The 22,107-nt window shown below is 42.6% G+C and overlaps 1 protein-coding gene across 3 annotated transcripts in view; it reads left to right on the top strand.

The window, feature by feature from the left end:
• LOC112562827 overlaps positions 1 to 22,082 on the top strand; it is a 58,183-nt gene extending 36,101 nt beyond the window's left edge. For 2 of the 3 annotated variants that reach the window (XM_025236360.1, XM_025236361.1), the window contains exons 2-16: positions 44 to 567; positions 3,633 to 3,862; positions 5,128 to 5,362; positions 5,911 to 6,344; positions 6,663 to 6,683; positions 7,529 to 7,587; positions 7,992 to 8,053; positions 8,422 to 8,510; positions 8,877 to 8,976; positions 9,543 to 9,697; positions 10,721 to 10,807; positions 11,020 to 11,116; positions 11,476 to 13,094; positions 14,631 to 14,790; positions 18,214 to 19,415. In XM_025236360.1, the coding sequence (XP_025092145.1) occupies positions 52 to 567; positions 3,633 to 3,862; positions 5,128 to 5,362; positions 5,911 to 6,344; positions 6,663 to 6,683; positions 7,529 to 7,587; positions 7,992 to 8,053; positions 8,422 to 8,510; positions 8,877 to 8,976; positions 9,543 to 9,697; positions 10,721 to 10,807; positions 11,020 to 11,116; positions 11,476 to 13,094; positions 14,631 to 14,790; positions 18,214 to 18,450 (4,101 nt within the window). In that variant the 5' untranslated portion in view covers positions 44 to 51 and the 3' untranslated portion in view covers positions 18,451 to 19,415. The other variant, XM_025236362.1, reaches the window with a different exon arrangement.
• Positions 22,083 to 22,107: the final 25 nt, after the last annotated feature.

Raw genomic sequence — 22,107 nt, 5'->3', positions numbered from 1 at the left:
AGGCTTTCTGTTGAATTACTTTGATTCTGTCGATTTTCAACAGTGGCGGCCATGATGGAGAGCACATCAGATTCACAAGTTTCTTCTTCGGGGCTCCTGGTACCTCCGCCACAGGCCAACGATGTCGCCAACAGTCTGGCTACCATCAACAACAATAGCAACAGCAATCCTCCAACACTTCGCTTGGTCGAGGACCCGCCACGCTCCCTCTGGCCGCCAGCCAGCATCGACGGGACCGCCAACCCCTCCTCGTCCAACTGTCTGAGTCTCGGTCAGCCGGGCTTCCTGTCGCCCGCCGCAGGCTGCAACTCGCATCCCGGCACCATCATCTGCAGCAACGGCGACGGTTGCCCCAGTGTTGTTTTAAATGATGTTTCCGGTCAAGGCCAGCTGGTCGAAGTTCCTGTTCGAGAGCAGGGCTCCTTTGCTTGGCTGACGACCGACGTGTCACGTTCGGAGGACGTAGTCGGACAGGAGAAACGTCACAGTCGGCATTCCCATGCCAGTCAGGGATCTACGTCAAGCGAGTCATCTGCTGGCAAACGGGCGCGGCGGCTAGCCAAAAAGGTAAGTATTCAAAGATTGATTAGACCTGCGTACAAACTTTAATTTTTAAAAAATCAAAATAAAATTGTATCTAAAAAATTAATAATTTCGAATGAATAGATTTTGGTTCGTTACGTCATACTGGTTCTCCAGGTCTGAGCGAATGTCATTATTTCCACCTGTCCTTTGCAAAGAGGTCAAAACCACATTGTCCCGCTATGACATAAGATCAGGCTCGTTGACATGGCAACGCCCCATTGACATCAGCTCAAGGTGTGTTACCTTTACAGGAGAGAAGTGAGGTCTATGTAGCTATGTGTGTTTTTCCCTCCTCCCTCTCCCCTTACCGATAAAATTGTTGCTGACATGGGAAAAAATAGCAAGAACCAACAATCACGCCTGACAAGATGAGGGGTGGGGAGGGAGAGCTGCGGTTCCCAGGTTTTGCTTAAAGGAGGTTTGGGGGGAAGGCTTGGTCTCAGTCTGTATAAGGTTCTTATTTAAGAAGGTCTAGAGAAAAGCTGAGATCATTGCACTTGGAGATGTCGACTATTGAGACGGCAATGTGCTGTAATCAGGCCCGGTGGAGGAGAGAGTGGGAGGATGAGTGAAATGGCCTCCTGACGCTGGGGAAGCCTCGTCAGCTCCAGTTTGTTCTCGTGTGTAGTCAGCTCTATCGTGCTCTCGTCAAGATGGACGATCTTGAGGTCGATATGTTGCTGGACACATTATTTAGGACGCAACGATAACATTTTATTTATCCCAGAGGGCCATTCAGGGTAGCTCGATATGAATGGCCGAGAATGGCTGAATGAATGTCCAGACACTGGGCACTTAGACAAACTGGCTTCTCTGCGACTAGAATGGCATAGGTGGTCCTCATTCTTAGAAGTTGTGAGCGCGGAGGCTAAGAGGTGATTAGGAAAGTGTGCGACCGACCTGTGGGTCACTCTGGGACAGAGTTGCATTGAGATGAAATTCCTTGTTAGAAACATAAAACTTTCTCTTTCTATAATACAAGTTCACTTCTTTTATAAACTTTACAAGCATAGACAGAAATAATTGTTTTCTGTATCGAAAAATCATCGATTCCATGAAGAACACACACATACAGCCGATGAGGACGACGATTTCATACATTGCAATCTTTACATAATCTCTCTCTCTTTCTCTTTCTCTCTCTCTCTCAATTAATGTAATGTTTTTATTTGTACTAATCAGTCTGAGGGCTAGATGGAAAAATTTTTTTGCTTATTCTGTTACCCTCGTTAATAAAGATTTGCTCATTTGTTCATTTATTCTCTTTCTGGTAACAGACGACCTTTGACCTCATTCTCACTTTTACATTACTCATTCTGCTCAAGGCCCCTCCTTGTCCGACCCCTCCCATCCCCGTGTACTCATTGCCCTCAGAAAGTCGTTCATCGACGCCATCAGCTGCCATCAGTCAAGCCCACTGGTGCAAGGGACCACACTTTATTGCTGTCTAATGAGCATGATCTGATAAGCGATGTTGATTAGTGATGTTGATCACACATTGTGTGCTGTTCACTTCACTGTAGATGGCGTGTTATTGAATGAACTGCTGATGACTGCTGTTGACTTGTAAGCTCACTGCTATATTTTACCAAAATTTACGATCACAATTTCATGTAAGGGGACCTGGTCAGGTCGTCTCACTCGTCTGTCCCACGGTCTGTGCCGGCTCTCGGCGGCCCTTGCCAACAGCCAACCAACAGATAACGAAAAAAAAAAGTCCCAACGCAATTTTGTGACAAACTAATCACAGCCCTACGTTCCATTAGCCCGTCAGCAGCTTTCAGCTTAATTTCATGCTGTGGAACAAAAGACCGGGGTCCGAATGGTGTTTACAAGTGCGTGCGAGGTGGCAGGCGCACTGTCGCTGCACAGCATCTTGCAGCATCTTGCAGCATCTTGTCGCGGTCAGCCAGGCGAGAGCTCGGACAAGAGAACCTTGAACGAGCATAGGAAAGTGAGACATTTTTTGACCGTTTTATCCAATCGTGGTAAAAATTAAACAGTGAGATAAAGACTGTACAGGAAGAAGCTGCATCTTCATCTACTATTACTGGACCTTTGTGACATTGGTCCTATTGCTGCAAGAGGTATTCTGTTACTGCTGGACACCACTGAACTGCGGATGCTTTCATTGCCACTTCTGCTTTGATTCATTCAGTTACCTTCGTCACTTTGAACGTACGTAGAGGTGCTGAATATTTTTTCCACATCAGCAAGTGTTCTGCAGATTTCTGTGAGAACGGCAAGGGAGAGTTCGTGGGGGTATCTCAATCATTTACCGAGTGAGTATATCTGATCTTTTTGCGAGCTGTGGAACACACATACAAACCTGCTGTACATGGTGATTATTTATTATTATTATTTTGTTAGTAAATCGACACGCAGCTGTTTATGGCGGGTCTTCAGCAAATTGACATTCACATACAAGCCCGTTATTCATTAAACCTACAAACCTGACTTTAGTGGCGAATTTTTAACAAACATAAACATACAAACATTATGCTTATGGTGGATCGCTAGCAAGAGAGCAAGGATACCTAGACAAACCCGTTGTTTATCACCGATATTTACAGAACAAACATAAATCAGAAAGCCAGCTGCTCACTTCAGTATGGAAATTGCAGCCTTTATTGAGTAAATATTCACTCACTCACTCACACTCACACTAAGCGAGGTGAAGATTGCATTCCACGTCCCGTGTAACACAATCATGCAAAAACTCGTCCATGGATCATCTACAGGACATGTAGAATGTGTGCCACTTCTCTTGTGTGCATTTCGCTGGCAGCGGTGCCATGGCTTCTCTCTGCAGACGTGGTCGTTGGCGAGCTTCTCGTATGGCTTCTTTGATTTCAGTTAACTTGTTCTTGATACCGTTTCCGAAGTTTATCTTCTTTAAAAAAAATTAACCTAAATTTAAACTATCACCTTGCGGCGGGGGCGGCGGTGGTGGTGGTAGTGGTGACCAAAGGTGGTGGTGGTAGTGGTGACCAATGGTGGTGGTGGTGCGAAGCATCAAACACCACTCAAACTATGAAATGTTGCAGGTGACCTCAATGACCCCAGGCACCCACTGGCGGCGACTACGTAACACGCTGAAAGCTGCCCAAGAGATGCAAGGGACCAAGAAGAAGCAAGTCTTGTCGAGAGAAGACTCGTTCCTGAGGAAATTCTCCACCCGCAACCAGCGTCTACACAGCCAGGTGCTGCAACTCAACGACGACACAGACGCAGCGGGGCATGGTGGCGCTTTTCATCGAAGCAGCTCCTCACCACGGTTTGAATTTTTCTCTCTTTTTTTCTTTCTTTTTTTTTTTTTACTCTTTTATTCCTGCAATCAGCACACTTTACAAGTCATTCAAAAGCACCTGGACTCACATTCGCTCAGTTTGCAGAAAGCCACAGTGAGAAGAAGAGGTAGAGGAAGGAAATATCAAGGTGTTTTCTCAAAGCTAAAATTTCATTGCGTAAATTCCTGTTGCCTGTTGGCAGAATGAAAGCCTCCATGCAGTAATTGTGCGGATTTATTCCCCTTAGAATTATCTCCCATACATTCTGTATTCTTTCTTCAATTCTTTTTATGTTTATAATTTGTAGTTTACTTTATGGTTTTATTGTTTGACTACATTTATAACACCTACATGGTTAGGAAAGTTAAAACTCGTGGTATCACCCTATTCTTAAGAGTCTAATTTGTTATGTAGCCAATTATTTAATCCCCTTCCCTACACCCACATCCGCCATACCTACACACCCCTCAAAAAATCCCCATGCCACCCACCCACTCACAGTGCGAAATCACCCCCAGGTGGAAGCACTTTCCCTCAAAATCAACAACAACAGCCAATTGTTAAAGGGGGCGGTGGTGTAGTGGTTAAAACACTCGCCTGTCACCTGAGCGGCTTAGGGTTCAGATGTCGACTCTGAACCTTATGTGTCACCTGTTCTCAGGGCTTGGCGTCAGGTTTTTTCAAGGAATTATGATTTCCTCCCCTCTCCCCTCATTGCGAAATCGCCGTAATGGGGAAGCACTTTCCTTTCAGTTACGAAATAAACCAACCAACCAGCAAATTATTAAACTAAATCGTGTGGTTTCACATAACAATATTAATATTAATGTTGTAGAAGAGCCATTGATCTTATAGTACTTAAATCGCGTTTACTTTACAATAATTTTAATATAAAGTGCTGCTTAGACTTATTGACTTTACATACAAATCGACAATTTAGAAAATATTGTTTTAAACATAACTATTTTTCTTCCTGTTTCTCTACTTTAACCTTCTTCGCCTTTGGCAACATAAAAAAAACTTCAAAAAAAATGTGACCACTAGATGACAGCAGAACACTTCTCTCAACAGGACTGAGGTCAAACATTTAATGGTGCAAGTAGAGTCCGATATGGCTACCCTGAGTGGAGCCTGAGTTCACCATTTTCACATAAAATTTCGCACCAGCGTAAAGCTAAGGAGGTTAACTAATCTGTGCACTCATGCTCCACTAAACGTATCCCCACCAATAATCTCTTACTGACCATTCCAGAGCGTTCAAGCCTCCGAGGTATTTTGCCGTGCAACACGACGGCAACTTCATGTTCAACTGGCTGGGCGTGGTGACGCTGGCGGTGCTGTACAACCTGTGGACCTGCATCCTGCGACAGGCCTTCCGCGAAGTGCAGCAGTCGTGCAGCGCCTGCTGGATCACCATCGACGTGGTGTGCGACCTGGTCTACCTGCTGGACATTCTGGTGCAGTTCCGCACGGGCTATCTCAACCAGGTGAGCATCATACCTGACTACCGCCATAGCGAGCGGTGGCATGTCAGATGAATGTTTTCATTTCTTTGTAGTAACTGTGGTTACACTTTTATTTCCATTGTTTTATTCGGACACACAAGCCGTACCAACGCCATTGAGACCGGGGAACCAAGGGAAGTAATTTCATCGGCGGAGCTGACTGCGAAGAGCACAAGTAGCAATTCTAGTGAAGGAAAGGGAAGCTAGTGTCGCCACTTTGAAAGTTATCTGCCACTTTTCGTCCAAAATTGCTTATTCCCCTGACTTGCTTTATATACTATAAGATTACGATAACAGCTTAAAACTGGGAAATTAATGTGAGTAGCAAGACGACCCCCAAAGACTTCTTGTTAAGTCCCTTGGCCAGCGACCACGCTAACTGATGAAGTAAATACATTTATACCAAGATATTAAGCTCTATACATTCATATTCAAAATTTCTGCGAACTGCGTAAAGCAATAAATGACTGTTGTATTCCATTGCATGGACAGTTATTACTTAAAGAACAAGTCTATGCTTCCGGTTGCAGGGACTAATGGTGTATGACTCCAAGAAACTTGCCCTCCGGTACGTTCGCTCCAAGCTGCTGTACGTGGATGCGCTGTGCCTCTGTCCTCTGGATTTTATCCAGCTCTACATCGGTCTGCATCCCATGGTCAGGTTCCCGCGCTTCCTCAAGGTCTACCGGACCTTCCGCTTCCTTCACATGCTGGAATCGAGGACCGCGTACCCCAATCTCATCCGGGTGGCCAACCTCACCCACATCTTGTTCCTGGGGGCCCACTGGTTTGCGGCTTTCTATTACATGATCAGTGAAGCGGAGGACTTCAAGGGCAAGTGGTCGTACCCGCGGCCTGAAGGGGAATATGCTTTTGTGTCCAGGAAATACCTAGCATCTCTCTTCTGGTCAACTTTGACCTTAACAACTATTGGAGACCTGCCGCCGCCAGAAAACGGAAAAGAGTGAGTTTGGAGCGTTTACATGACCATTAGCTTACAACAGTTGATGAATAAATCCTGGAGGTCTTTACTCAAGAGGCTGAAATATCTTTTGTTCATCAGTTTTTCTGTTATATTTCGACATTGCCGAATGATGTTCGTGGAGAATGGTTTTATTTGTGTAAAACAAACGTATCTCTCTTTTATTTCAAGATGTATTTATTGTTATTATTTCTCATAGTAGGACTGCCTATTTTAAGGTTTAAATATAAAACAGTATAAGTCATGAAACATTTCTTTAAAGTAGGGGTAATTTTTCTGAATGTTCTTTTTGTATTTCAGCTGGGGAATGTCGAATGCAGCGTAAGTATAATATTATGATTTTAGTAGACAAACTAATGCTTTTCAAAGAAGACTAAGTTTCGTTCATTAAACGAATGTTCCCAAAATCTGAGCAAGTATCCTCGTTGTATTCGCTTTCATGTAATCTTTAATGAGTCGTTATCCTGAACAAACAAAGAGATCAAAGCTGACAAAATTGTAGGACATGGATACGCTCAAGTAAAATGTTTACTCTTGATCTGTGAATTGTTCTCTAGCAACGAACTAAACACAATCTGGTAAAAACATTTTGCACCCTGAGACGCCTTTAATAGTGACATTATACTTCAGTGTTTTATTCTTGTTCCTTCATTCCTGCTGGTGGACAATCCATTTTTGAACCAGTTATTGTATAAGGTATACTGCAGGGCTTCTGCTAAGGCTAAATTCTTTGGGGTCCCAGGGACCCCTTCTTCAGATTTTTAAGGGGTCCCTGTTCTTCGCCCAAATTTGAAGGGGATCCCATTGACGAAAATTGAAGGGGTCCTAAGAACTTTTAATGCGTACTGTACGCAACTTTTTGCGTAAGCAGAAGCCCTGCAGTATACTATTTCAATTAATGTTTCGTCTGATTGTACTGGTAGATAAAGTTTGTCGTCTTCAGAGCTGATTTGTTTCTGACAATATTTGTTCTGCTTTATTAAGTTTTTTCCCAAAAGTTGACCATCTTATTGACACACGTTCCTTATAATAATGCGAGTTTTATGCTCCATACCATGTGCAATACAGAGATAATGAAGGGTTAATAATAAGCTTCTCATGCTGACAGTTAAAGTTAAAATAATTAAATAGGATGACGTAGGGTTCATAAAGAAAATCTTCTGCAGATACGTGTTCGTGATCGTCAGCTACCTCCTCGGTGTCTTCGTCTTCGCCACCATCGTCGGTATGTACGTCACACACACACACACACAGTTAAATGACGAACGTCACAAACAAGTCCGACGGAAACAGTTAAAAGACCTACGTCACAAGCAGAGACAGTTAATGGAGATGACGATGACGTAGTGTGTCAAGATTTGGGATACATTCATCTGGATACATTCATGTCTGTTTTCGATTGTACATATGTTACTTGCTTTTTTCTCGTATAACTAGTTTTGTTTTGAAGTTTTCTCCATCTACACTGTCATGTACACCTAACTTTCACTCAAGTTTTCATATAAATGGGGTTTTGTCAGACAGTACTTTTTTTACTGCACCGAGTGCCATAAAAAGAGAAAAATAGTGTCTTCATCATTTTACACAATATGCTATTAATTTTATCGCAGAAATATCTCTGTGTAACAGGCCAAGTGGGTAATGTCATTAACAACAGGAACGCCAGTCGTCAGGAGTTCGAACGTTTGCTGGTAAGATGTGAAAGTGATCTCTGTACCTCGTCTCCCAGCCCCATCAATCCTTTCCCCCTCCACCTGACCTCTTCCCTCTCTCTCTCAGTCTCTCTTTCTCATTCAGTTCTGTCCTCCCATCTCTGCTTCTCTGTTTCGGTATCTCAATTACCATCTCTGTTTTTTCTATTTTTGTCTCTCTTTAATTCTCTCTCCTGTCCTCCCAACTGTTTCTCTCTGTCGTTGCCTCGGCGTCTATGTATGTGTTTAGGTGGCTTCTCTCAGTTGACTGGTGACGTCGTGTGTTATCCATGTAGACCTTTTGCTCGTCACTTCCTCTCCCCCTTTCCCTCCTCTTTAGTGACTGGAACATCGTGACTTGTCCACAGGATGGCGCCAAGGTGTACATGCAGACGCACAACGTTCCAGGCGACCTTCAGAAACGTGTTCAGCGTTGGTATGACTACGTGTGGTCCAGGTATTCTCACACCTGTTCACACTCACCGTACATACACACTCCACTCTACGCACCTGCTCCAAGCATTTCACATACATGCAAAAAATTTTGGACAGTTTCTCATTGCAAAATTTCTCATAGAGGTTCTGCTTGTATCTAAGCACTCTTGTACTTTTTTTGATTCTTATATAATGTCTGCTCTCCGTCGATGGGAAATGGCCTTATTTGTTGAGGTTTTTTTTGTAGCTTCTTCCTGTAAAAGTTTCATCTCCATTTAAGGCAAAAACGGCGTCAGCAACATATTTATTCTTGCTTCCATAACTTGATTTTGATTTTATATTTTCTTCCCTCGGATACGTAAGATGACTTTTGGTCCTTTTGCCACAGAGGTCGACTGAACGGATGTGACATCAATTCCCTGGGCCTGCTTCCTGACAAGCTGAAGACAGAGCTGGCCATCCACGTCAACTTGGAAACACTGAAAAAGGTTGTTCGTGTTCGTCGTCGCATACATCCCGACATCCCGCTTCCCCTCCTCGGCTCCATGTGTGGCACTAAACATTCAAAAAATGCAGATTCTTCTAGAGGCTTCTATCTTTGCAAAATATTATCACAAAAATTTTGAACTTTCAAGTTTGTGTAGCTGACTGTTGTCATGTCGATGAATGAGTTCCATAAGTTTTCGTCTTTTCCATACATAAATGTTTCCATTAAGTTCCAGGCTTGTAAGAATCATATAAATGAAAGGAAAGAAAAAAGCATAAATGCTCATGCACACCAGCCGTGGACAAGATGTAACTGTCAGGAGAAACATATCGAGTGATAATACTCTTATCATTCACAACCGTTTACTCTTTCCTAGTCTCCTGTCAAAGTCATTTAATAATAATAAATAATAATACAATAATAAACACTAAATTATATAGCGCATACTCACACTCCTATACAGTATGCTCTTAGCGAACAAGAACATTTCAGTTAATTTTTTTTTCAGTTGTTAACAATTGTGACAATTTTTTATTTAGTTTTCAAATGAATTACTTATTCATGCAGGTGACTATTTTCCAAGAATGCCAGCCAGAGTTTTTGCACGATCTGGTTCTGAAGATGAAGGCTTACATCTTTACACCAGGAGATCTCATTTGTCGAAGGGGAGAGGTTGCGAGGGAAATGTTTATCATCGCTGATGGTGTCGTGGAGATCATCAGGTAGGAACAGACTTTAGATAGAGAAAATAAATATACACTATTTTTTCTACACATAAATAAACAAGTGACCTCAAGAACATTGTGCGAATAGCAAGTGTAGTGAACGCAACTCGCAAAGCTGCACGTTTCCATGAACAAACGTTGAATATTCGCAAGCAAACCAAAATCAGTTAGATGATACAACTTGTTTTTCGTCTATTTTTATCTTTAAGACCAACCAGAACGGTTTTTTTTCATATATCAGTAGATAAAGGTGGTATAAAACTAACCTGTAAATTTCAGCCTCCAAAACCCATCCGTTAATTAATTATCCGCTACGATTCGCACCTGCGATCAACGAGCGCTGATAGCAGTGTACTACGTCACGTTGGTACACCATTCACAAGGTTGCCAGCAGTCAACACTAATCAGAGAGAGAGAGAATTATTAGTCGGATTATTGGGATGCTGACAGACTGTATTTCTTGTGGTTCTAAAAAACTGCTGCTTTAGAAAGAGAAATGCAGTCTTTCAACGTCCGAGTAACCCGAACTGTCGCAGTTTGGTGTTGATGGCTGGCAATGTTGTGAATGGTGTACCAACGTGACGTAGTAAGCTGTTAGCGGCGCTAGTTGATCGCAGGTGTGAATCGCGTACTTTGCTAGCGGATAATTAATTAACGGATGGGTTTTGGATGCTGAAATTTACAGGTTTGGTTTATATCACCTATATCTACCAATATCTGCAATAAACGCAGACCATTCAGGTTGGTATTTAATGACATCGGTTTTTGGCACGTTTGCTTTGTGTTCATCTGAATATCTATAATTTATTCTTTGTGTTCATATGAATATCTATAATTTATTCTTTGTGCTCATCTGAATATCTATAATTTATTCAATCTCGCGGACTGGCATTTGTTCAGTTCGTGCTTTTGGGTGTTTCATGGTAGCAAAAGCATGACACCTGGCAAAATAAACTTGAGATCTGCTTTAAAAGTGTCTCTTGTGTGAAAATAATCTTGTAAAATGATTATAATCTGCAGCGAAAGCGGCACCATATTAAAACAAATGGGAGCTGGCGACTTCTTTGGAGAAATAGGAATCCTCAACTTAGATGGTGGAATAAACAGGTACGTTGTGTGCCGCCATGGGCTTTAGAGTGTCCTCCTCACGTTAACGACGATTCTTGTGATGACGACTAATACTCTTCAGAAACGTCTCTTTGCGCCAACACACACGCACACGCACACACACTCACACGCATCCTCGCTTTCATACACATGCCCGCGCATGCGCATGGACTAAAGAGCGTGCACCTAACGTTATACTGTCATTTCTACAGACGTTCAGCTGACGTCAGGTCCGTAGGCTACGCTGAGTTGTTCGTTCTCTCTCGCGATGACGTCCTGGGTGCACTCAAAGATCATCCTGATGCTGAGGTAAGAGGTTTTTCTTGTAGCCTGTTAAGCTGCTTCATTTGATCGTGTTTTGTGGCTACTGTACTTCTGATACAAAGTTGTGAGAGCTCTCTATGCAGTTAGGCGCTCTCAAGGTGATGATCTTCCGTCAATAACGACAGCCACAAAACTTACATTCATCTTGTAACTAAACAAGCGTATAATTCAATAATTATATATATAATAACTGACAAACCTTTAAGTTCTTAGTATTTTGTGTTTAGTGTTTTGCAATGTACGGCTATAAAAACCTCGAGTTAACTTTCCTAACTCCTGTTATTCACTGTCAGTCGGAGATAAAAGTTCTAATTCAGTGTGTGTGTGTTTTGCCTTTTTTCCAGTCCATCATTCGCGACTACGGCCAACGGCGGCTCCGCGAAATCGAGGCTCATCGCCAGAAAGTGAAGCCCCTCAAACAAATGGGGACCCTGGCCCAGCTGCCCACAGTCCACAGCCGACCCCGCATCAACATGCGTAACACATCACGCTGCACGTCGCCTACCCAGCCACCCGGATCTAGCCCTGCTGCCAACGCGTGCTCGGGTGGAAAGGCGCCGGACGTCTTCACCCAAACACGCACCGGGCCTGGCGGGAAGACGTATACGTATTGTTACACCGGTGACGACCTGGACAGTCGCCTCAGCACATCCCTTGCGAACGACGGCTTCTTCCGTTCCTTCTTTTCCTCCGTGCGGCAGATATTCCACAGGAAAGTCCGTCGACAGAAGCAAGAGGACGACCTCGAGACTGGCTCCGATTGGAACTGTGCCTGGACTACGTGCTGGGAGGACGACGAGGCTGGAGGGCACGGAGTGGCGCGCTTGTGCTGTGTCACAGGAAGGGACGTTACCGACGACGGCGACTGCGCGTGTCGCTCCACAGATTCCGGGGAGCAGCGCGCGCCGCCACGAGCTACTCACGTGCTGCAGCGTTTGCCGACTGGCTATGCCCCAGTGCTGTCTGAAGAAGAGGACGAGTCTAATCAGCTTGCACCTCCACAATCACCCGGACACAAGTCCGTCGCTATGGACGATCCGATCGACAGTGCCACCTACAAGCAGTGTCTCGCCGCCGACGCGGCTAGACCACCAGACCTGTCGAAAGTCGCCGAATCCGTTGTGGATAATCAAACGGTGGTGGAAATGAACTACGTGGTTAAAAGTGCCGAGAGTGTTCCAGAAACAAACCCTTCCCAGACCTTGTTTCCTGTGTCCAGTCGCTCTGACTCGAACATCCACGATGGAACTTGCTGCGAGGGCGACAAAAGTGTTTTACCGGATCGCAGCCGTCTTGACCACTCGCGTGGAGACTCCAGTCCTCCCAAGTCACTTAAGGTCAAACTCGACAACGAACTCAAGGAGACGAACCCCACTCTAGGAAAATGTACTGCTGCTGTTGCTGCGTCGTCGTCGCCCGATGAATGTTCTGCTGTGCGGATGTTCCAGAATCTTACGTCTTCCTTCTCCAGTGCAATGCATTCCGAACAAGAACAAGAGACCCCACAGAAAATGTTGCAGTGCGGGAATCCATCTACCACTCCGTCAGACGGTCCCACCATTCGGGTGGATAGTGCTTCCACAATACAATCTGCCGATTCTGGTGATCTGGGTGGCCAGTGCACAACTATCGGGGATTCGTGCTGCGACGTAAGTGAAGCTTTGATGGCTTACCGTAGCAACGACTGCAGATTTGATGAAGGGATCATGAGTGACTTTTTACATCCCGATTACCCTGGCGTGCCTGCCTCATCGCCATACAAGTCCGTGCGGGAGAGAAACGGAAAGGAAGTCAAGCCGTGTCGATGTCGCTCCCACTCGGCCCCGGATATCTTTATGCAAGAACGTGCAAAAACTTCGGCTCAATCGAGGCTGGCAGGGGTCGCATCGTGTCTTCCGTCTGCTGTCGATGCTGGTTTTCTTGTTGCGCCTCCCTCTGCACGTCGCATCGACTGGGTTCAAAGGTACAGTTCTGTTCATCACCCCATCACTGCATTGTAAAACACTTAAAGCTTACAGCAAAAATAAATAAATAAAAGGAGCTGTTGTTCCGAAGCTGGTCGCTTTTATCCTCACTGACCAAAACTTGCAGATTTGCGTCATCAAACACCGCTATGACGTCATGATTCTGTGACGTCTTGTGACAACAGCATATTTTGACGTTTTGCTGTGCTGCAACGTCAGAACTTGCTGATGAAGCAACATCCCGATTATTGTGCAGAGTTCGAGTCGCCATAAATATAACCTTATACTTAACTGGAACAAGTCAATGCAATAATATGTAGGGGTACTTTGATGGAATGATTCATCAATAAGCTTTCCGTGGTAGGGGAAGCAGATGGCCGAGTGGTCAGAGCGCTGGTTCAATGCCCGGTTAGCGCAGCAAACTTCCCCCAGTCGACCCAGCTGGCTGGAATGGGTACCTGACTCCTTACAGGGTTGGGGAAGGTAAGGCAGCGAGGGAGAAGACATGGGCGCCACCCTCATGTAAAGCTGGCCCTGAGAAAAGTGAGGTCTCTGACACCTCTCCCCTAAGGACCTGAAAAGGTTAGGGGATGACCTTTTTTCATGATAAATATTTGAAATGCGAGAGGAAAAGGAAAAAAATGTAGAATACATGATATTTTACACGTTAAATATTTTTTGTATGTTGCGGTCTTGCCACTGTTTAAATGAAATTTCCATATTCCGCTTTTTTTCTGGTCATTAAACTGATACAATCCTTGGGGTGTGGGTGCGCTGGTTGGGGAATCGAGAAGATAGAAGGTCTGTATGTCAAATATTTTGATATCTCTGTGTGCCGTGCACGTTCTTCCGCTCCGTCTTATCTCACAGTGGGCAATTTATGGCTACCAAAGAAAACACGAAAAGAGAACTAAACAAAAAATCGTGCTGAAAGTTGATCTCATGCGACAGGAAAGATTATTGCTATGGCAGACAATCCTTTTCGATGACACGCGGCCATATAAACAATCCGACAATTGTGTGTGCCATTCCTCTAACCCAATCATTTAGTGCTGCATTCGCTGCGTTCCTTTACTCAGAGAACCCTCTCGAATGTCAAAGCGATAACCGAATTAGGATCTATATTTGCTGAGCAAAACAATGGCGGTTTGCCTCCTTCTCCACCCTCTGCCTTATCTTCCGTGTTGTTCATATACAGTGTCGTAGTGATGGGGCATGATGTAGACTGTAGACATGAAAACAACGTAGTTAACATCAACAACCAAATTGTCTGGAAGTCTCCCGAAGAATCCAACCCGTTTCCCTTCCTTGATGAATGTGTAGGAATGGCTTTGAAGACGACATTACAATAAATCTCAGAATGAGAAAAGCTCCTGCAAAGCCCGCTAGACGAAGGGACATCACTGTTGCATCAGATCTCAATATAGTTTTGCTGGGTTATTTTGCCTTGCTTTAGTCGGAAAGCCCAAAGGAAAAGTTCTTTTTCATGTAATGCACATGTTCAGTAATTGTTTTTTTGCCTTTGCCCCCTTTAGATCTTCTGCGCGGTTAGTCCCCTGGAGTAAGCCTGCCAGCCCTGCTATGACGCATGCACCGCCAACTCCAACTCCTCCTGACGTCAGCATCGACCGCGATAATGTTGCTGCGTTACTGGTGCAGCTACAGACCTCGCACGATCAGCTGCACATGAGGATGGTTAGCAGCCATTTTTATTATATTTGCTTTCTTGTAAATCATTATGGGCTATCCCTGCTGTGATAGTTGACCAGACATTGCCGACTCCTCCCGACCCTCCCCCTACCCCGATTGGTTTAGGTGTGGTAATGGTGCAATGGTAAAACATGGTGAGACTCAAAAGTCGCATCATCCTCTTTGCTCACAGGTTCAAATCTCGTCTCGAGAACGTGGAGTTCGGCAGTCGTGGACGGAGGGGATTTCTCAGGGTACTCCTCATTTAGGGCTTGAAGACCAACCTTTGCGTGGGTTTTTTTATGAGGGGGGTGGGGGGAGGCAGATATCGGTAGACATAGGTGATATAAACCTAACCTGTAAATTTCAGCCTCTAAAACCCATCCGTTCATTATCTGCTAGCAAACTAAACGATTTGCACCTACAATCAACTAGCGCCGGTAAGTGTGCTACGTCACGCTAGTACACCATTCACAACGTTGCCAGCCGTCAACACCAAACACAGAGAGAGAATGAGCAACAGGTTGGACTATTTGGACGTTGAAAGCCTGCATTTCTCGTGCTAATGTAGCAGTTTTTTAGAACCACGAGAAATACAGTGTCCGAATAATCCGAAATGTCGCTCATTCTCTCTCTTTCTATTTGCTTAACCATTTGTATGCACATTTTATGTTTCAAAGCTTAAGTAATAAAAATAATCCCAATAATTATTATTAAATGACTTCAGTTAGTTCACGTGTGTGGCCCTCATGATAACACAAATGTGACCCATGTGGGGGACCCTCAGTTTGACATGACTGTTATATAATATTCTGTTATATAATATTCTATCTATATTATAGAATGATGACTATACTACGGTACAAGTGTCATTGAAGACATCATTTTCAAGAATAGTATTTGTGTATATTTGATAAGATGTTGGACAAAACAAATATATCAAGTCATGTAATGTTTTGGTTACTGAACTGTAAACAGATAGGATAGTAAAGATATTTATCTGCAAGGAGTTGGCTTAAGTGTGCTGTAGAAAAAGTACTGGTAATATTTCACAATTTACTAGCCTGAAAGAGAGCTAAAGTCTTAATATTTTCTCAGGTTCTTCCTATCAGAACAATTTATTTTTAAAATGTCTGTATGCGATCAGTGTCACATGCAACTTCAGTTACTTTCAGATAGAAAACACAAAAATTGAATTTGAAAAAAACAGATATAATATAAGAAGAATATTCAACAAATTCATGTGGCAGGTATTCTTTTAGACCAAGAAGCAAATGTTTTGTTGACTAAGATGAAATCCTTCAGCAACTGGGTTTCTAATCCAGTACCAAAGCAACCTTCTAGTTACACCTAAGCAAACAAGATAATAGTCAAGAGGAAAATGAGTAACCATTCTAATCTTTAAATGGATAATGACCTGTATGGTGTGGTGCTTGTGCCGTATCATCAAACTGAACATCAGTATGCAATGGGACATTTACATCAGGAAAAGTCATCTTACCATCCCAGACACCTTTCTGCAAGCATTTATCACACCCATAATAACCTGTGTGACTTTTCACTTGCTTGACAAAAGCTCTAGCAGGTGTGTCACAAATAATACATGATAAAGATAATGACACTTTTGCAGCTACTCACAGATAGGCTTCCTGCATAGCACACATCTCTAACAAAATCATGCAAATACTCTTGAACATTTCTTGGCCACAGTAATGTCCAATAACAAAAGGATCAGTGACAAAAGGACCAGAGACTCCATATTAGCCAGAACTGAGTTCCTGATGACTTATAAAGTGGCAAACCATTAATACTAACTTGAAGAATTAAATGGCAATTACCTAAGTTTAAAATCAGACCGAAACTGCATCAGTCAGTGAATTCAAAATACTAAAATGGCAATAAGAACCTGATCCAACAGCTTTTAGTATGTAATTCTGTGGCGTTTTCAATAGTGTTCTGGGGTCTTCCGGAAGAGATGGATGAAACTGTCGCAGTAGAGACAGAAGTTCTCAAACTGTTGTCATAGGAATTATTTTTTTTAACACTCGTGGGCTCAAGAGATGTGTAGCTTCTTTGGCTGATTCTCGTCACCACAATCACAATCATAATCCCCATTGCAGTTTTTGTCTAGCCTTTCAAGCTCGGCAATAAAAACGGAAAACTCAGCAGACACTCAATCTTCAATACTCGTAGCACAGCATTCTATTGTTTCTGAGTACATGTAGTTACAATTGTAACTATTAGCAGTGGCACGACAGCCCCTTCAATTGTACTTGCAGTTCAGTTAGTTTGATTTCCAATGGTACTGCATGGTCGATCCTTAGCTGACGAAAAACTGTATGGTCGTTGTCCGATTCTAGGTGTGGATCGTTCTTATGGAATTTGTAATGTACAACACCGTCTTGCAAAACAGAGCACGTTGTAAGCGGAAAGATGTAGCACGAGGTACTAAACTATCACGTGATAGTTCTAGGGGCCCGGGCCATAATTATAAACTAAAAGTTCAAAAAATACAAAAAAGCACAATATTACATAAATATCTAATATTATAATATTTTAATTAATTTTAGAGCTTACTTTAACTTAACTTTTAAACTCAATATATTTTAAGACGTGCACGGTGCGCTCCTGTGCTTGCGATGGACAAAGCCACGTGGTTACGGCTACTCCCGTTGGGCGATTGGTCAAGTATGACTGCATCTACCCTCGAACTTGTATTATCGGACTGCTGGCAGACGATTTTTTTCCAGTTAACTACTAAAACGAGGCAGGTGTGTACAAACCTTTCGGTTTCGTCACTTTCACTGTAAAAGGTTGGCCGATACTAACAGGGGATCACTTCGCAAGAGGCCAAGCGTTGGTCTCGACAGACGGACAGCAATTCACCTATCTAAATCGTTGATCTACCCGTATCTCGCTTTCTCGCCCCTCCTCCTTTGCGGGGCCCTACAAAAATCTCGAATCTCTTGCAGGCAGGTTTGAACTTAAAAAGATTCAACTGACATAGACACCCCAACGTTTTCACATGAATAATTTACAGTCGTTTGACGTCAGGACTTTTGCCTCACAACACCAAGGAAACCAACCGCGTTTCCCCCGTCCTAGTCAAGAACACTGAACAGCCGCAAAATTCCACTTTTTCTTTCTCAGCCCTAATCTTCACTATTGTAGCAGCACAGCCTCTCTATAACGCCGTTATATCAAACAGAAAAAGTAGCCGTCTCACACCCACATACTCTCAGTCTCACCCACATCACTCGCCACCCGCCCACCTATTCCGCTTCCCACTCTCATCTAAACAATTTTTTAAAAAAGGTTTGTGACAGCAGACATAAGATTTTTATTTTCTCACCTTTACGCTGGAAGCATAATAACGGGATGAAGAGACTTTCCTTGAACTACTGAGATGTGTGGTTGTGTTTTTTCCAGAAGGATCTTGAGGAAACTTGTCTGACCAATATTAACTTGCTGGAGAGGCTTGGCGAGGCACAGGCGCGCATGCTGGCTCTACTGACAGACAGGCAGCATCGAGGGCAACAGGTGTGGACATCCACCTTACTTTTATTGTCCATCCTTGTTATTTTTAATCTAATCGAGCTTCAGCAGTTTGTAACCATTTTGCTTTCTTTCTGTTTGAGTAAAGCGCTCAATGAAACGTTAGAATGAATGGGTAAGTTTGCCGCAATTTTAGGGACAAGAAGGTCATTATAAAATGAACTGGGGCGCCAGCTAGTGTAGTGATTAAAACACTCGCTTGTCGCCATTGCAGAGAGGGGCCAAGGGTTAATTCAGATGTCGTCTCGGGACACTGACACCTGTTCGAAGAGCCAGCCGTCGGGGGTTTCCTCCCCTACTCCCTCTTCCCCCGTATAGTGCGAAATCTCCGCTATGTTGAAACACTTTCCCTCCCAAGCAACTAACTAGAATGAACTGAACAGCTCTGGCAACATGAGGTACTCGAATATTACGAGAAGGAACCGAAAAGCGTGCTCCGAAATGAGTCACATGAAGTTCTTTAGACGGAAATGAATAGCTTGCACAGAGATGGGGAGCACGAACGAAATGATTAATTGCAACAATATGAAACACAGGTCATTAGAACAACTGAACAGCTTGCAGCAAGATGATGTACAAGGAGAATCTCAGAATGAACCAAATGAACTGGAATGCGGCACTAGCGTGTGTCCTCCATCTGTGGCAGTTAAGAGGCGTCTTGAAATGATTGAGACCGTGGATTTACGTGGGCAGAATGAACTGCTGACTCTTGTGGGCGCAGCCCAACACTTCCGCTCTCCTTTGTGCATGATCATTGGTCTCGATGAAAGCGGTGTCAACTCAGTGTATTCTCTTTCAACATCAGTTATGTGGTATTTATTGTGTAGCATTTTGAATACCTGTCGAAAAAGAATCGTGTTTCACCTCTAGAATGGATAGATTCTTCATTGCGCAAAAAATGATCGAGTTACAAGAGAGCAAATCGAGCTTATGGGAGGGGAAGGGTGGCTAGTAATCTATGTACATGTGATTCGAAATGTCTTAAAGCAAGGACACAAAAACCCACCTTCGCAGACACACGAAGGTATACATGCAGACATCACCTGTCTGCAAATGTAATTTGTTACATTAATTTTCTGTGCAGAAACCAAAGATCAGTTGTGGAAGCAGATCCAGCCAATCAACAGCCTTCGAGGACGAAGGGGGCATATCAGCACAATGATCTAGTTTCTTGGGCAAGGACTCCGGTGACTCGATTTGATTATAACGAATTCTGAAACACACAGAGCTTTTTTGAACTGGCAAAAAAATGAAAGAATATTAAGTGAAAGCAAATATTAAGCAATGAGACTGCAAGATAATCTCAGTGATAATCTTCAGCCTTGACAAGCGGCACGAGCTATAGTGATAGTAGCTCTTTCACTGTTGAATAAAAGTGCTGAAACTCGCTACACTGTACATACAAGTCAGAGGATGAGCGGATTCCAGATACAAAATATTTCATGTATAAAAATTCCAGAAATATCTTGTTACTAATTAATTCTGATAGGATTTTTGTTAGTTTGCTGTTGTTCTTTGTTGGCTTTATTTTCTTTAAAGTTAAATCAAACTTTTTCCTATTTGATCAGCATGAAGGAGGCATTAAGAAAATAATGTAGATATAGCCAATTGTAAATATGTAAAAATACTTGACTTTTCACTATCCGTTAAGGGTTTGTTATTTTTTGCAAAATGAGAAGACTCTTGGATGATTAGAAAAAATTAAAGCTGTAGTACCTGATCAGTATCTTGAAGAGGTAAATCTTGTATGCTTTTACACCTTTTCCTGTTATGAACCAACAAAAGCCACCAACCAATGAACTACGTGCATAAACACTTTCTCTTCATGATCAAACATTTGTCACTGCTTATTTTGGCAGGCCTCCAGTACATTGCTGTCCTTAAGATTACCACCAAAATGCATGCTTATTGCAATCAACTCCAACTGGCCTTTGAGGGTGAAAACAGAAGGAAATAAAACACACGTACCGCTTTATAGATATATTGCTGGATCCTGAACCCCACCCCCCCAAAAAAAATATGTTTTAAAAAATGATATTTTACAAGTTAACAATTTAATATCAAACATATAGCTGCAGACAGTTGTTTTATAATGAGCATCCAAATAAACTCCATGGAAAATTATTCCATATTAGATTAATAAATAACAACACTAAGTCTGTGCAAATTCTGTTTTGACGGTAAAGATTCAGCAAAATGCTGTCTACTGATTTCCTTTTGTATGCCAGATCAAGTAGCTTGACATCTTTAAAGTACGGATCGGGTATAATGTGAGTGATGTAATAGGTCTAGATGGGTGCAATATGTTTTCCACTGAGTAAAGCTCACTTCTCAAATCCAGATCTTGCTGTGGTACAGCCTTTGATGCTTACACTGCATTTAACACCAACCAACCCACCAATCTACCCACCCAACCCCCACAAATCTGAGCAACTAAAATCTCTTCAAGCATCAGCATGCACAGAAAGAGGTCAAAGTTATGCCAGCATGATTGTCCACAAATACACCTAATCACCATGTGGTCCTAGCTATCACACTGGCTGTTTTCCTGACAATTTTATCCAATCCTGGTGTTTAAAAAAATGCACCCCAATGCTCCTCTAAAGAACAACCTCCTACTCCCCTTAGGATGTGATGTAAAGTTTAAAAGGTAAGCATCTGGCTTTTCACCAACCATCAAGTGCCTGACCAATGTATACACAAGTAGATGCTTGTTGATATGGTAAGCCAAGATTCTTTAAACATTGTGTAACTGTTTTATAAACCATGAGTGAAATGCATAATACAATGACTTGTTGTTCCCAAATACCCTAGCAGATATAGAGATATAAGGTCAGTTTGCCTGTGAGCACAAATAGCAATGTAAGTTCAACCAGTGTGCCAATCTCCACAGGCCATAGAGTCATGAGGACATAATGGTTCATCAGAGTTATTTGTGTCTTAGACCTAAGAGGTTTGATGATAATCAAGAGCTCCCCCATCATGTGCATGACCCACATACGGCTGTAGGTATTGAGTGGGGATCAATCAAATTTGGAGGATGAATATACCTCTGGTTCTTAACTACACATTCAGAAATAGTATACATGTACTAATTTTCACAAGAATATAGAATTACAAGAAACAAGGATGCTGTGGCTAATGGAAGACTAGTGTATAAGGTTCTTTTTATTTCCATGTTCAAGCGAAAGTTCTCTAGTGGTAGTTTTCCAAACACAATAAAGGTGTATTGCTTACGCTTATCTTGTGAGTATCCTAAACTACTCTTTTAATAATGGAGAGCCGCCATTCATTTTCTCATGTTAGTTCAAATAAACTGTTAGACTGGTTGTAAAAATTGTCTTAACTTTCTTCTAGATAAGGTCAACTGATTTTACGTTGAAATACGTGAACTTCTAAATAAGGTTAGGAAAGAAGAATTTCATATTTCTAGCAGTGATCTATACAAATAAGACCAAGCTTTCTGTAGTAATTTTTAATATCTTTAAAGCTTACATCACAAAAGAATAAAGGCCAAAATTGCCCATTATCACAGAGATGAAATAAATCTTGAATAGTGTCTAAGCAGTCTCTAGACATATGGATTTTCAGAAACATGCAGAAAGGTTTGTACAACTGTTTGAAAAAAGCAGATTGCTATAGTTTCCAATTAGGATTGATGTGCCACACTTAACAATAGTTCAATAACACTACAGTGCGATTTTGAGAAACATTTTCTTAAACTATGTTTTTATTTTTGAGGATAAGAAGTATACATAGTTTATGGGA

The sequence above is a fragment of the Pomacea canaliculata genome, linkage group LG4, assembly GCF_003073045.1.
Source record: "Pomacea canaliculata isolate SZHN2017 linkage group LG4, ASM307304v1, whole genome shotgun sequence".
Classification (NCBI taxonomy): domain Eukaryota; kingdom Metazoa; phylum Mollusca; class Gastropoda; order Architaenioglossa; family Ampullariidae; genus Pomacea; species Pomacea canaliculata.
Note: the sequence above shows the minus strand (reverse complement) of the source record. Positions and strands in the feature narration are given on the sequence as shown.